A 14,786-nucleotide genomic window follows, 5' to 3' on the forward strand; every position below is an offset into this window, starting at 1 on the left:
TATACAGATGACTGTCTTTAATCAGTCTGGTCAGGGTTTGTATTTATATTATTATATTTATTAGTATGGTTATATTTATAGCACATATTCACACCTTCCACTTTTAATACAAAAACTGGTTCACACCGTCCACTTTTATACAAGATTCATTTGTCTTAACACCCCCCCCCCCCCCCCCCTTTTATTATTTTCTCAAACGTGTTGTTTGCTGCCTCATGAGTTTCGTTTCGTTTGTCTTAACAACCAGCTGACCTGAAGGTTGATAGCTTAGTTTCATTCAGCTCACAGTTCTCGGTAAGTACAAGAATAAGAGCCAGTTTTGTTTCTTGTGTGTCGGTGATATTGTCGACAGTATTATGGAAATATACGAAATGCGCAGTAAGTAATAACGATATTGTCCTTCACTTTGGCCGTCAACAGTCGACGTCTGCAGTCTAAAGAATAAAGAAAAAAAAATACATGAATAATGTGTGAAGACATCAAGACGCATCAAATTTAGATAAACTGCTCGAAATGTTTTTTTTTTTCTTTTCTTTTCTTAACAGAAATGTATACACTTCACAAAATGAAAATGAAAGTAAAGGTGTTTCACTGTTATTTATATTGTCAAATCGACCTGACAACAAATGCGGGGAGAAATTCAGCATCGACATTATCTTATACGTTTTAGCAATAGTAGCAAGTCGATCTTAAAAGCCTACCTTTTTTTTTTTTTTTTTTTTTTTTTGTGAAATAAAGGACTCGTTCCTATTTACCTAAAGTTAATAATAAGCTAAAGTTTTCTTTCAGTTGCCGTTTGGAGGAACAGACTGTCAAAGCAATGGACTTATACGACGAATATGTGAGTATATATATGAATCTCTCTCTCTTTCTAGAATCACAACAAAACAAATTTAAGCTAAACTTTAAAAGTTGCCAAAGCATTAACATATAAATAATTAAAAGAAACAATAAAAAAACATAGATAACAAATAAACACATAAAATCTCTCATCAATGTCGGAGACACGCTAGCTTTCCCAAGGCAGACGAGCTTAGAGTGGTTACAATCATCTGGGTTTAAATCGCGGGTTTGACGCAATATTTACACTGAAGCTTGCAGCAGGAGGCTATGGTAAGGGGCATGATATTTCCCGAACAGGCACCGAGTGCAATCACAACACACACTGGCCCAGCTAACCGATCACAGCACACACTGGCCCAGCTAACCGATCACAGCACACAGTGGCCCAGCTAACCGATCACAACACACAGTGGCCCAGCTAACCGATCACAACACACACTGGCCCAGCTAACCGATCACAGCACACACTGGCCCAGCTAACCGATCACCAGCACACACTGGCCCAGCTAACAGATCACAACACACACTGGCCCAGCTAACCAATCACAGCACACACTGACCCAGCTAACCGATCACAACACACAGTGGCCCAGCTAACCGATCACAGCACACACTGGCCCAGCTAACCGATCACAACACACACTGGCCAAGCTAACCGATCAAAACACACACTGGCCCAGCTAACCGATCACAGCACACACTGGCCCAGCTAACCAATCACAGCACACACTGGCCCAGCTAACCGATCACAACACACACTGGCCCAGCTAACCGATCACAACACACACTGGCCCAGCTAACCGATCACAGCACACACTGGCCCAGCTAACCAATCACAGCACACACACTGACCCAGCTAACCAATCACAGCACACACTGGCCCAGCTAACCAATCACAGCACACACTGGCCCAGCGAACCGATCACAGCACACACTGACCCAGCTAACCGATCACAACACACTGACCCAGCTAACCGATCACAGCACACACTGACCCAGCTAACCGATCACAACACACAGTGGCCCAGCTAACCAATCACAACACACACTGGCCCAGCTAACCGATCACAGCACACACTGGCCCAGCTAACCGATCACAACACACACTGGCCCAGCTAACCGATCACAGCACACACTGGCCCAGCTAACCGATCACAACACACAGTGGCCCAGCTAACCGATCACAACACACAGTGGCCCAGCTAACCAATCACAACACACACTGGCCCAGCTAACCGATCACAGCACACACTGGCCCAGCTAACCGATCACAACACACACTGTCCCAGCTAACCGATCAGAGCACACACTGGCCCAGCTAACCGATCACAGCACACACTGGCCCAGCTAACCGATCACAGCACACACTGGCCCAGCTAACCGATCACAACACACACTGGCCCAGCTAACCAATCACAACACACACTGGCCCAGCTAACCGATCACAGCACACACTGGCCCAGCTAACCAATCACAGCACACACAGTGGCCCAGCTAACCAATCACAGCACACACAGTGGCCCAGCTAACCAATCACAGCACACACTGGCCCAGCTAACCGATCACAGCACACACTGACCCAGCTAACACGATCACAACACACAGTGGCCCAGCTAACCAACCACAGCACACACTGGCCCAGCTAACCGACCACAACACACACTGGCCCAGCTAACCAACCACAGCACACACTGGCCCAGCTAACCGACCACAGCACACACTGGCCCAGCTAACCGACCACAACACAACACACACTGGCCCAGCTAACCAATCACAGCACACACTGGCCCAGCTAACCAATCACAACACACAGTGGCCCAGCTAACCGATCACAACACACACAGTGGCCCAGCTAACCAATCACAACACACACTGGCCCAGCTAACCGATCACAGCACACACTGGCCCAGCTAACCGATCACAACACACACTGTCCCAGCTAACCGATCAGAGCACACACTGGCCCAGCTAACCGATCACAGCACACACTGGCCCAGCTAACCGATCACAGCACACACTGGCCCAGCTAACCGATCACAGCACACACTGGCCCAGCTAACCGATCACAGCACACACTGACCCAGCTAACCGATCACAGCACACACTGCATTTCAGAAGGCGGGCCTTTGTTTGATACAGGAACTATTCGAGCCGAGGAGAGCAGTGTTGTAATAATGTAAAATATGTGAAAAATAATGTGTTTTTTGAAAAACCTAGTGTGAGAGCCAGTTCTAGTACACCCCCAAAACAAAATCAAGACTTTGTACACGAGCACAATAGGACCCCTTTAAAGTTGTCCCCGTGGAACACTTTTCTGTGCAAGAGTGTAGTTTAGCAGTCGCAAAGGTTGTTGGCCACAAAAGCGTTATGTCAGAATCAAGAATGAACAGCACAATTGTTTTGTTCTTAGATGACGTGAATAAAGTTGAGATCATTGTGAATGGAATCGTCATAAATTAAGTTTATACAGCAGTAATGCCTTTGATGCAACCTGCGAAAAAGATCTTATTGTCAAATGTTCCGCTGTCTAGTCTACCCATTGTTACATGATATTCGTAGTGTAGCGGATAACCTTAATATTACAGAAATTCATTAAACTAAGCATGTTTCCTAAGAATTACTTAGTTCTCCATATGCAACAAAGTTTTGAGGATTTGGGATAATGCACTTTAAAGATAAAAGACAACTACTATTTCTGTTTTTGTTCCGTTTATTTTAATAAATCGCCATGACAAAACCATTCAAGATATCCAAAAACTCTTCACAATTTAGCATCTTAAGTGTCTTGGCATCATGTTGACAAACTTTGGTGTGAATTGCATTATTCTCCTAGAAGTAGTTTGCAATATATAGTAGTTTGCACATCCTGAATTAAAAAAAAAACTAAAATCCACATTCAAAACAAAATAGCCGGCTTTTAATAATTTTTATAAAAACAATAGTACTAATAATACTGGCTACATTTACACAGACAACTTTTGTTTCAATCGGAATGAAATCATTCTGACTGATGAATCTGAATGTAGTGTTTATATGAACGCTAAGCCACAGACACAAATGATTATTATGGTAGATAATCTAATAAAAATATTATTATAATATAATGTAGATAAAATAGTGCTTATAAAATATTGATTATGAACTATTTGATTGTGTAAGTGAAAATGGCATAACTTCATAAGCTTGTAAAACCCTTGTGTTGTACACTTTCCATAAAATAAAATTAAATTAAAAGGCCACGGTTAAGGTGTTTACACAAAGTCTTTTCAGTCCAATTGAGCCATCAATTTAAATACTAACAGATTATTTGGATTCAGCGAAACATATTCACCATTTGTTAGTAAGTTAGTAAGTCTGACTGTAGTAGTTGTTGTAGACTGTATTTTTTGTTTGTGTCATGAGTTAAACAATAGAAAATTGCAATAGGCTGCAGTCTGTTGTATTTACAGTACATCCTACAGTACGAACAAAGTATGAAGGTCTACTGGGACTGCTGGGACATCTTATCCAGATATACTGAGTTGAAATATATAGAGTTATAATTTTTTCAAAAGACTGAAATATTTTTTTAAACAGTGTCTTATGTTTTTTTTTTTTTTTTTTTTTGTTAGGACTTGTATACAGCAGACACTGAGGGTCAAGATGCTGGACCATCTCTGGATGACATGATGTATCAAAACTTGACCATGTGTCAGCCATACTTACTGTCAGAGGAGGTACTGACTAAAGACTAGAGCAATAGATTTTCTGAGCACCATTATCTTTCCACAATATCAGTAATACCATATTCATGAATTATTAAATGCCAAAGCATATCGTGCAAATGAAAATGGATTGTTTTGTTACTTGTTAATACTTATATTTGTTTTACTTATCAAACAACCATTTTACTGGTAAATTGAAACATTATTTTTTCATAGTTTTGCTCCCAGACTTTATATCTGTTGTCTGGTGTTTATCTGAAATAAGCATACCATTCACACCAGATTATTCCCTCCCTCAGTATTTTAAGAGCCGAGGATGGACTACTGTGTCTTATTTTCTTTATTACTGCAGTCTGCAACCATTTATGAATTTGCAAATACAAATTACAAGTAATAAATAAAATGCTCTAATAATACGAGCAATATCAACAATGGAAATTCAGAGTCTGCATTCATAACTGTTTTTCCTCTGACAGGACATTTATACAGCTGGTGATGAAATGCCTCAACCTTCAGCACCACTGGATATCGCTGGATTTAAAATCAAAGTGGACTGGACAGAACCATTTCCAGAGAGATGGAGAGCAAGATTACAGAAAGCCCTTCAGAGCTGGTTGTCCAGACTGGAAGGAACAGCATCAGTCCACAGCGTTAAACTCATGGATGACCCATCATGTGCGGAGGTGCAGATAACACCATCAACAGGTGAGAAAATATCATATATACAATACATTTTTGTCATCATCTCATGGATGCTAGTATCTGAAATAGCTAAAATACATACAATATTTGTACATATTAATACAGAAGGGAAAATACCACTGTTGGGGGTATGGTAACAAACAGAAGAGAAGATTTATTTTAGAAATAATGAGTAAAGTAGTAAAGTGGAGTGTCACACTTTGATCCAGTATGTTTTATTTTGCTTTATTTGAGTATAAAATGCGATTAAAAGGTCACTATTTCCATCTGTCATACAAAGAAACAACGGTTTGATTTATGGGTCCCCTTACATATGTAGTTTACAGGGATTCTCCATAGGTGTAATGGTTTTTATACTGTACAGACTGGATTTTCTATCCCCTTTACCTTAACCCCACACCTGAAGCTAAACCTCAAAGAAAACTACATCCAATTTTGAGTTTCAAAAAACACTGTTTGGGCTGTTTTTTTTTTTAAGCCTTTTGGTTTACAGGGACACATGATGTGTCCTCATAAACCACGTTGTGTTGTAGTACCCATGTCATTAAATAAAACTGCCTTGATGTTACATGTGCCTCTATGTTATTGTTTAAAGGCTGTGTACTAAATGCACTTTTTTTTCTGTAGCTCTAAAGGTTTTAAAATATCACAGAACTGCATCTCTTCACTTTAAAAATATTAAGGATGGTAAAGTTAAAGGAGATAAGGAAGTGACTGCACACATTTATCTGAACGAAGCACATTCTGTGACTGTAGAAAAGTCCCTGCTGGAGGAGAACAAAGCTTCATCATCAAAGGTATGTTTACTTTATCTAGAATTATGGCACTGACACAATCATCTCATCAGTTTATTCATCAGTTTTTAGGCTTTTGATTGCTGAGAGCATACACATAACTAAAGAAAACTGCCGGACCTACTACAATACACACTAGTTACTGTTAAACTATTTCAGTTCAGACTCTTAGTACAGTAGTAGTAAACTCATCTATGACCTGTAGCAATAATTTGGTATTAATTCAGTTCTCTTCATTTAGCTGTGGGTATAAAATTCTTAAATGAAATCCCATCATATGTTTTAGGTGAACAACACTAAACCTGTTACTTCAGTAGTATCAGAAGACACAAACAATAGTGAGGACGTTGTTGCAGCTAACAGAGCTTCAAATGATGTCGAGATCACAAAAACATTTAAAAGGACCCCCGAGACCTCAGCTGGACTCACTGTACCCCTCTATCAGTTCTGGTATCTGCATCATGCTTACAGAAAGGAGGTAGAGAGAATTGAGAAACAACATGGAGTCACTATGCATGCAGAAGTGTCAGTCTCATTCAAATCCACCCAGAGATCAAGCAGTGATTCTGTCTCCAAAGCCTCCGAGGACTTTCAGAAACTTGTCAGTAATTGTGTGGTTAATTTTAGTGATGCTGCCATTAATCATAAAGACATGAATTTAGATATTGTGAAGGAGGCAATTCATACCATCCAGTCAGAGGAGGCAAAGTTGATGTTGACCATGTCTGCCAGTAATTGTCTGTTCTTTGGACCGAATAAATTTACAGACCTGATTAAAAGAGAGACAACAGGAGTGGAACAACAATTCAAAGATAAATCAAACGAAACTGATGTAGATAACAACGTTTCTCCACAAGGCAGGTTTTCACTGGACATGGACACTAAAGACTTTCCGACTCAACTTGAGATGGACAAGGTTCATTGGGATCTGATGAATCTTTCCTATAAAGAACAATTGTCACAGCTTGAAACAAAGTATGGAGTGTCATTTCATGAAGAAAAACTGCAGAAAAATGTCATTAAGGTTCAAGCTCGATCTAAAGGAGTTCAACATATTAATCTTGAAAGTCATGCCCTCAGAGCTTTAACACAACTCTACCAGAAACTTGCCTCAGCCACTGTCAGCTGTAAACTCACAACCCCTACAGATAAAACTGATGTGGCACCACTATTAGAGAAACTTCAGCAGCAGCATCATTGTGTCGTTGCAGCAGATGAACTCAGTCCCTGGAGGCTTGTTGGACTGCCAGAACATCTCGGTCCTGTTATTACCGATATTGAGAAGACACAGAATGTGTTTGATGACAAAATGAAGAAACTGATTGGATACTCAGGCGACATTCCTCATTCAAGAGAAATCAACTGGAATCAGACGCCTGAATATGGACCAGGAGCAGTGGGTGGAGCAGAACGGGATGAGAGAGGGAATTTAAGAATGCAAGGCAAAGCAGATACAGGTTTCAATGAAGATTCAGAAGGAAATTCTAGACATGACAGTAAAGGTGCTCATGCTGAAGAGGAGACATGTACTATTTGTATGGACAGCTTCACTGACAAGAGAAAACTGAAATGTGGACATGAATTCTGTCAGGAATGTATAAGGAGGTCAGTGGAGAGTCTGGGACCCATCTGTCCTGTGTGTAAGGAAGTCTTTGGGAAAATGGAGGGGAACCAACCAGATGGAAAAATGCATGTAACAAACAGCAGATGGAGTCTCCCTGGATATCCATACTGTGGCACTATTGAAATCACCTATGACATACCCAGTGGTATTCAGACGGTAAGAGTATGTAAAAAAAACATAAAAAAACACTTCTCAAAATCTATATAACATTTGTCAAAAACCCTTTTTGTAGATATACATACCTACATACATAAAAAAAAAACACTTCATTAACTAAGATCTTCAGGTGCACTTGATAATTACAGACAGGTGTGTTTGATCATGGCGGGAGCTGAACACTGTAGGTAGGCAGAACTCCAGGAACAGGACTGGACACCCCGGTCTACAGACTGTGTGCTCCAGGGATGTCAACTCTGCTCCTGGAGGGCCATTGTCCTGCAGAGTTTAGCTCCAACTTTAATTGAATACATCTGAACCAGCTAATCAAGGTCTTCAGAATGACTAAAAAGTTGAAGGTAAGTGCTTTGGAGCAAAACTCTGCAGGACATTGTCCCTCCAGAAACAGGACTGGACACCCCTGCTGTTGAGGAAGCACACAAACTGCAGAAAAAACAATGAAAGCACAAACAGACAATATAAAGTATAAATAGTTTCTACAGTTCTCTCAATTAGCTGTTATTATTAAACCAGAAACCTCTATGATATCTGTGACCTCCTTTGTACTGTATGTCCATTTTGGTTTTTACATAGTATTGATTAATGTTATGGTACATGAAAACATTTGGTACATATGATTTTTTTTTTTTTTTTTTTTTTTTTTTTTTTTTAAATGTTTAGGAGAAGCATCCAAACCCGGGAAAGCCTTTTCATGGGACAAATTGTTGTGCGTACTTGCCAGACAATGATGAAGGAAAGGAAGTACTTGCACTGCTGCAAAAGGCTTTTAAACAGAAACTGATCTTTACTGTTGGGAAATCTACAACTTCTGGAATGGATAATGTCGTCACCTGGAATGATGTTCATCATAAGACCAATAGAAACGGTGGGCCTGAAAGGTATGTTTTCATATAAAGTTTGCTTTAAATTTTCTATCATGTTTGGTAAAACCAGTAATCAAGCATGACATGTATTTGAGATTCATGTAAAAAAACAGTGTTTTTGAACTTGTATATCTATTATTACTAGTATATCTTTTCTTTTGTCCTCAGTTACGGCTATCCAGACCCTGACTACCTGAAGAGAGTAAAGGATGAGTTAAAAGCCAAAGGCATTGAATGAGGTTTTGATTTGTATGTTCCCAAATGCACACCTAAGCCTAATATTTTTCAAATCATTTATAGATTATTAAATTTTAATATATATATATATATATATATATAATATATACTAACATATATAGTGACTTTAAGAACTATTCAGACCCTTGATTAGTTTACTGAAAAACAAGCTATAAATTGAACTTTTGTTTTGTGTGAAACTCTGCAAATCTGCAAATGTTAACTCTCTAAATTATATTAAAATGACTGACTAACAAACAAACAGACAAAACCTGAAACACTATTAACGGTCAAGATAATTAAATACATATTCTAAAAGTATGTGATTTCTGACAACGTATCATTCTCTAAAGGAAACCTGTAACAATGAAGAAATAGCTATATCAGTAAGAAAGTATCTGGAATGCAAAAGAGTATGAAGTGTGCACATACCTGTTCTCACCATTTGATCAGTTATCCAGAAGTGGAGACGACATCATCTAGACCAGGGGTGTCAAACTCATTTAAGGTTGAGGGCCGGATTGGAGAAAATGTCCCCTTGTGCGGGTCGGATTACCTTTTGTTAAACCCCAGTGTGCTCACAATTACATTAATATTAACCATACATATATATATACTGTATATTTAAGATTTGAAGTATACTACAAGCGCACATTCAATATTGTTTTTTTTTTGATAGTGATAATTAACATATTTTGCAGTGTGTTTTCGAGAGAGCACCTTGGTGGTTTTAAGACTGTCATGACTAAATAAATATGAAAGCTACCAGTAGGTGGCAGCAAGTCTCTGTCTTAATGAGTGATTCATTGACTCATTCAGAACGGCTGACTCGTTTAGAAACGAAGCCAGTGATTCCCTGCGTCCAGTAATCTGCCCTAAATAGTACAGTGGTGGACTGGGACAGTAAATCAGGCCGGGAATTTGACTCCACCCCAGGCCACCTTTGTTGGTGCAGTCACCACCACCCAATTCATGTGTCCACCAGACTGCTAAACTTGTAGGCTAACCCTGTTTAGTTGATGTAACAGGCAGACTACCATACATAATATGAATGGATAAATAAATAAACCCTCAAAAACTCACTAGGAATCCACCATCTATATCATCTTTCCCTGAATCCCTCTCTCTCTCTCTCTCTCTCTCTCTCTCACTCTGCACATCTAGTTTCTCTGCAATATGAAATAAACACTTTCAATAATCTATATTAATTGTGCAGCCATTAATTGTATGTCCCCCATGATCACAGTCCTACTACTGATGATCTTATAAATCATAAAAGCACATATTGTTCTAAGAGTATAGCCAGCATGTTTAGTTTTGCTTATAGCTTAAACTTTACCGGAAGGTTCCTGCTCTGACTCAAAAGCTGAACTGTCCACCCCCTTTTGTTTAACAGCAGGAGCACTTGGAGCACTAGTGCTACTGTTGCTTCCTTCGTCACCTTCAAAATAAATTAATAAACATTGTAGACTATACTACATATTGTAGGCTAGAAATGGAAAATCAAAATTTCTGGTCAAATTTGGCACTAAAAAAATTCTGTGTCCCCATATGTAAAACAGTGTGCTAGTTTGTCATAAAGATGCTCTTTTAAAACTTCTATCATTATATATATTTGTAATTTTTTTTTTTTAGAATAGTTTGTATCTATTGTCGCTTTGGATGAAAGCGTCCGTCTGCCAAATGATTAGGTAAATATAAGGGGTGGAACAGCTCAGCTTTTTCACGTAAAACAGCATTGCATTTTGGACTACAAATTAAAGATAAATCTTTATTAAAGTTACAAAAGCTTTTCAATCAAGAGCAGTGAGTGATTTCTTTGTTGTTGCTGTTCAATTAATATAAAGACTGTCACTTTAAAAGAATGGCACTGATCCAGTGTTTGTATTCGTATTGAACAAGAGTGAATGGCTTGTCCACGGGTTTTTTTTTTTTTTCCCCATCGCTGTTGTTGTAATATCTGGGAAGCCAGAATGTTCATCCATCAACAGAAACATATATTAACTGAACCCTGTTTGTTTTACGTGTTATTTATAGTAAACCATATTACAGATGCTTTGTCAGATTTAAGTTGAACAGCGTTTCCAGCGCGTGCCGAACCGTGTGTGAAAAACCGAACAGTTCGATTTTTTTTTCAGTGAACCGTCCCACCCCTAGTAAATATAATGTAAATGTAATGCTGACCGACCTGCTCCCTTACTGGTGAACATGGCTGGGATATGCATTAACTTAATGCGTCTGTGGCCAGGGCTTTTCTCTTTTTTTATACGTTCCCGCTCTGCTCCTCCTTTGCTTTTACGCTCCGTTTCTTGCACGGTTTTCTAAGATGAAGTCTGCCTCTGGATATAACCAATTAGGCAGTGCTTCGCTGATGTTGGGTCATGTGGTGGTGTCATTTGATTCGTAGATTCATAAATCCGTCAATTAATTCGCAGTTGCATACCAGCCTATTGCACGTCACCCTGATCGACTGCACAGCGGCAGCCGGCAGGCCAGAATGACCATCAGGCCACCGGGAAATGTCCCGGTGCTCCCGATGGCCAGTCCGCCCCTGATCCACCCTATCTGCCCTTTAGTATTGAAAATGACTAACATCACATAGAATTTAGGATGGATAGTATTCAGATTGGGACATTGTCTTTATGAATGGGCTACTGAATCATTGACTGAATCATTGAATCATTGACTCAAATTATTTGTTCAAAAACACAGATTAATTCCGTAACAAATGAATGAGCTCATTCATAACTGTGAATGAGCGCAGTGCTGCTCGGAGACGCACAATTGGTCTTACTTTGGCTTTGTTAAAAACTTTTTCTTGCCGAAATGGAGATAAACAGACAGTATTGTGACTAATATAACACACTTCATACTAGCATCTTGTTTGTTGAGCTGTTGTATAGAATAAATTCATTTGCGATCTCGCTCACACTTTCAGGAAAGCAACGCTCTTGTTATACTTAGACATTACTTAACTATCATGACATAAATATTAAAAAAAAGATGCATTTTTGCCCCCATATCTAGAATTATATTGTAATCTGATAGCCTTCGGGGTTTTTTTTTTTTTTTTTGCAAAGTTACAAAATGTCAGCTCGCTCATCATTAAAACAAGTTAGGATAGTCCTGGATAAAAACCAACCATTGTTTTTTTCCTATTTATTAGAAATGGGATCTCTATACTCCTTTAAATTGTAATGGTGTCCGATATCTCCAATATGCTGCAGTGAAATGATTTGATATGAGGTGTGCATATAGTATGGGACATCCTGAACAAGAACCGACCAATCATTTCTTCTACTTTTTAGAAATGAGGTCTTTATAGCCTTCTAAAATGTAAAATTATCCTATATCTTGAAAACGCTGCAGTAAAATGGTTTGATATGAGGTGTGCATAGTATGGGACGTCCCTTGTAAGAACCGACCATTTTTTTTTTCTACTTATTACAAATGTGTTCTTTATATCCCTTTACAGTGTAATAATAAACAAAAGCGAAAGCACCCTGCGATAAAATTATTAAACACAGACAGCTGCACACACATACACAAATTTGCAAAATTAATGCATAAACACGATCTTTAAAATTATGATATTTTCATCATGCTTTCATGCATAGGTGGAGGGTGAACCAACTCCAGGGTAAGGCTAAAATCAGCCACATCTATTAAATACAACAATCATAAACCTGTCTTTTTAGGCAAGAACCAGACATGGGTGTCATGTAAAATGTTTAATGGGACTGAATTTGTATTTAATGTGATTACCATTTAATTAAAACATTAGGCTATGAATTGATAACGTTTCCTTCCCACGGTTAACTTATTCAAAAGGCAAATAAATTATAGAGAAATGACATTATCACTAACTTTGATCTATCGCACTCTCAAAAAACAAAACTATCGTTATAATCACCGTCTACAATGCGAAATTAATCCCTTACTTACATCGTACATCTGCGCTTTGTTGTTTATGATGAGAGAATTCGCGAATTCAACAAAGCTGTAGAGTTTCAGTTTTCAGACTCATCTGAACGCCTCTGATTGGCTATTGCATTCTTAAGCTCATCAGAATCGTCTGTGATTGGTTATAATGCGCAATACTGTAAAAGCGCCTAAAATGAACACTTTCTATTAATTTACACTTTGTTAGCAACAGACGCAATAGATTTAATTTGTTTGTCCAGGGGCATTTTGTCCAATTTAGTGGCAATTTTGCTTAGAGAGGCAAAGCGGTTCGGCTGTGGCTTTGTTTGAAACTACTTTCGTTGGCGAAATAGAACAAAAAAGGCAGTAGCCTATTGTGTCTGTAAATTACTTAATATTAACTTGTTTTTTTTTTCAAACGCAGTATAAAATCATAATTACATTTGCAGTCGTGCTGATATTTGGGGGAAAACCAGCACTCTTCGTGTGATATTGCTAAACTATATGGTGTATAAAAGAAAAAAAAATTACCCCCATATCTTGCTATCACGCAGCAAAACGTGCAGTCTAAATGCGCATACATACAGTCGTGGCCAAAAGTTTTGAGAATTACATAAATATTAGTTTTCAAAACGTTTGCTGCTAAACTGCTTTTAGAGCTTTGTTTCAGTTGTTTCTGTGATGTACTGAAATATAATTACAAGCACTTCATACGTTTCAAAGGCTTTTATCGACAATTACATGACATTTATGCAAAGAGTCAGTATTTGCAGTGTTGGCCCTTCTTTTTCAGGACCTCTGCAATTCGACTGGGCATGCTCTCAATCAACTTCTGGGCCAAATCCTGACTGATAGCAACCCATTCTTTCATAATAACTTCTTGGAGTTTGTCAGAATTAGTGGGTTTTTGTTTGTCCACCCGCCTCTTGAGGATTGACCACAAGTTCTCAATGGGATTAAGATCTGGGGAGTTTCCAGGCCATGGACCCAAAATTTCAACATTCTGGTCCCCGAGCCACATAGTTATCACTTTTGCCTTATGGCAGGGTGCTCCATCGTGCTGGAAAATGCATTGTTCTTCACCAAACTGTTGTTGGAAGAAGTTGCTGTTGGAGGGTGTTTTGGTACCATTCTTTATTCATGGCTGTGTTTTTGGGCAGAATTGTGAGTGAGCCCACTCTCTTGGATGAGAAGCAACCCTACACATGAATGGTGTCAGGATGGTTTACTGTTGGCATGACACAGGACTGATGGTAGCGCTCACCTTTTCTTCTCCGGACAAGCCTTTTTCCAGATGCCCCAAACAATCAGAAAGGGGCTTCATCGGAGAATATGACTTTGTCCCAGTCCTCAGCAGTCCATTTACTATACTTTCTGCAGAAGATCAATCTGTCCCTGATGTTTTTTTGGAGAGAAGTGGCTTCTTTGCTGCCCTTCTTGACACCAGGCCATCTTCCAAAAGTCTTCGCCTCACTGTGCGTGCAGATGCGCTCACACCTGCCTGCTGCCATTCCTGAGCAAGCTCTGCACTGGTGGCACTCCGATCCCGCAGCTGAATCCTCTTTAGGAGACGATCCTGGCGCTTGCTGGACTTTCTTGGACGCCCTGAAGCCTTCTTTACAAGAATTGAACCTCTTTCATTGAAGTTCTTGATGAACCTATAAATTGTTGATTTAGGTGCAATCTTAGTAGCCACAATATCCTTGCCTGTGAAGCCATTTTTATGCAACGCAATGATGGCTGCACGCGTTTCTTTTGCAGGTCACCATGGCTGACAATGGAAGAACAATGATTTCAAGCATCACCCTCCTTTTAACATGTCAAGTCTGCCATTCTAACCCAATCAGCCTGACATAATGATCTCCAGCCTTGTGCTTGTCAACATTCTCACCTGAGTTAACAAGATGATTACTGAAAT

The 14,786-nt window shown here is 39.2% G+C and overlaps 1 protein-coding gene across 3 annotated transcripts in view; it reads left to right on the forward strand.

Moving 5' to 3' along the window:
* The first annotated feature begins 178 nt into the window (after positions 1-178).
* Positions 179-14,786, forward strand: part of LOC109101913 (E3 ubiquitin-protein ligase DTX3L-like) — a 48,133-nt gene continuing 33,525 nt past the window's right edge. Inside the window, exons 1-8 of one of the 3 annotated variants that reach the window (XM_042765877.1) lie at positions 179-294; positions 790-841; positions 4,455-4,559; positions 5,024-5,252; positions 5,877-6,046; positions 6,330-7,823; positions 8,505-8,722; positions 8,876-9,550. In XM_042765877.1, coding sequence (XP_042621811.1) covers positions 821-841; positions 4,455-4,559; positions 5,024-5,252; positions 5,877-6,046; positions 6,330-7,823; positions 8,505-8,722; positions 8,876-8,945 — 2,307 coding nt within the window. In that variant the 5' untranslated portion in view covers positions 179-294; positions 790-820 and the 3' untranslated portion in view covers positions 8,946-9,550. Of the gene's footprint in view, positions 295-778; positions 842-4,454; positions 4,560-5,023; positions 5,253-5,876; positions 6,047-6,329; positions 7,824-8,504; positions 8,723-8,875; positions 9,551-14,786 lie in introns of those variants that run through there. The other 2 variants (XM_042765878.1, XM_042765879.1) reach the window with 2 other exon arrangements.

Source organism: Cyprinus carpio, chromosome A11, assembly GCF_018340385.1.
Source record: "Cyprinus carpio isolate SPL01 chromosome A11, ASM1834038v1, whole genome shotgun sequence".
Taxonomy (NCBI): Eukaryota; Metazoa; Chordata; class Actinopteri; order Cypriniformes; family Cyprinidae; genus Cyprinus; species Cyprinus carpio.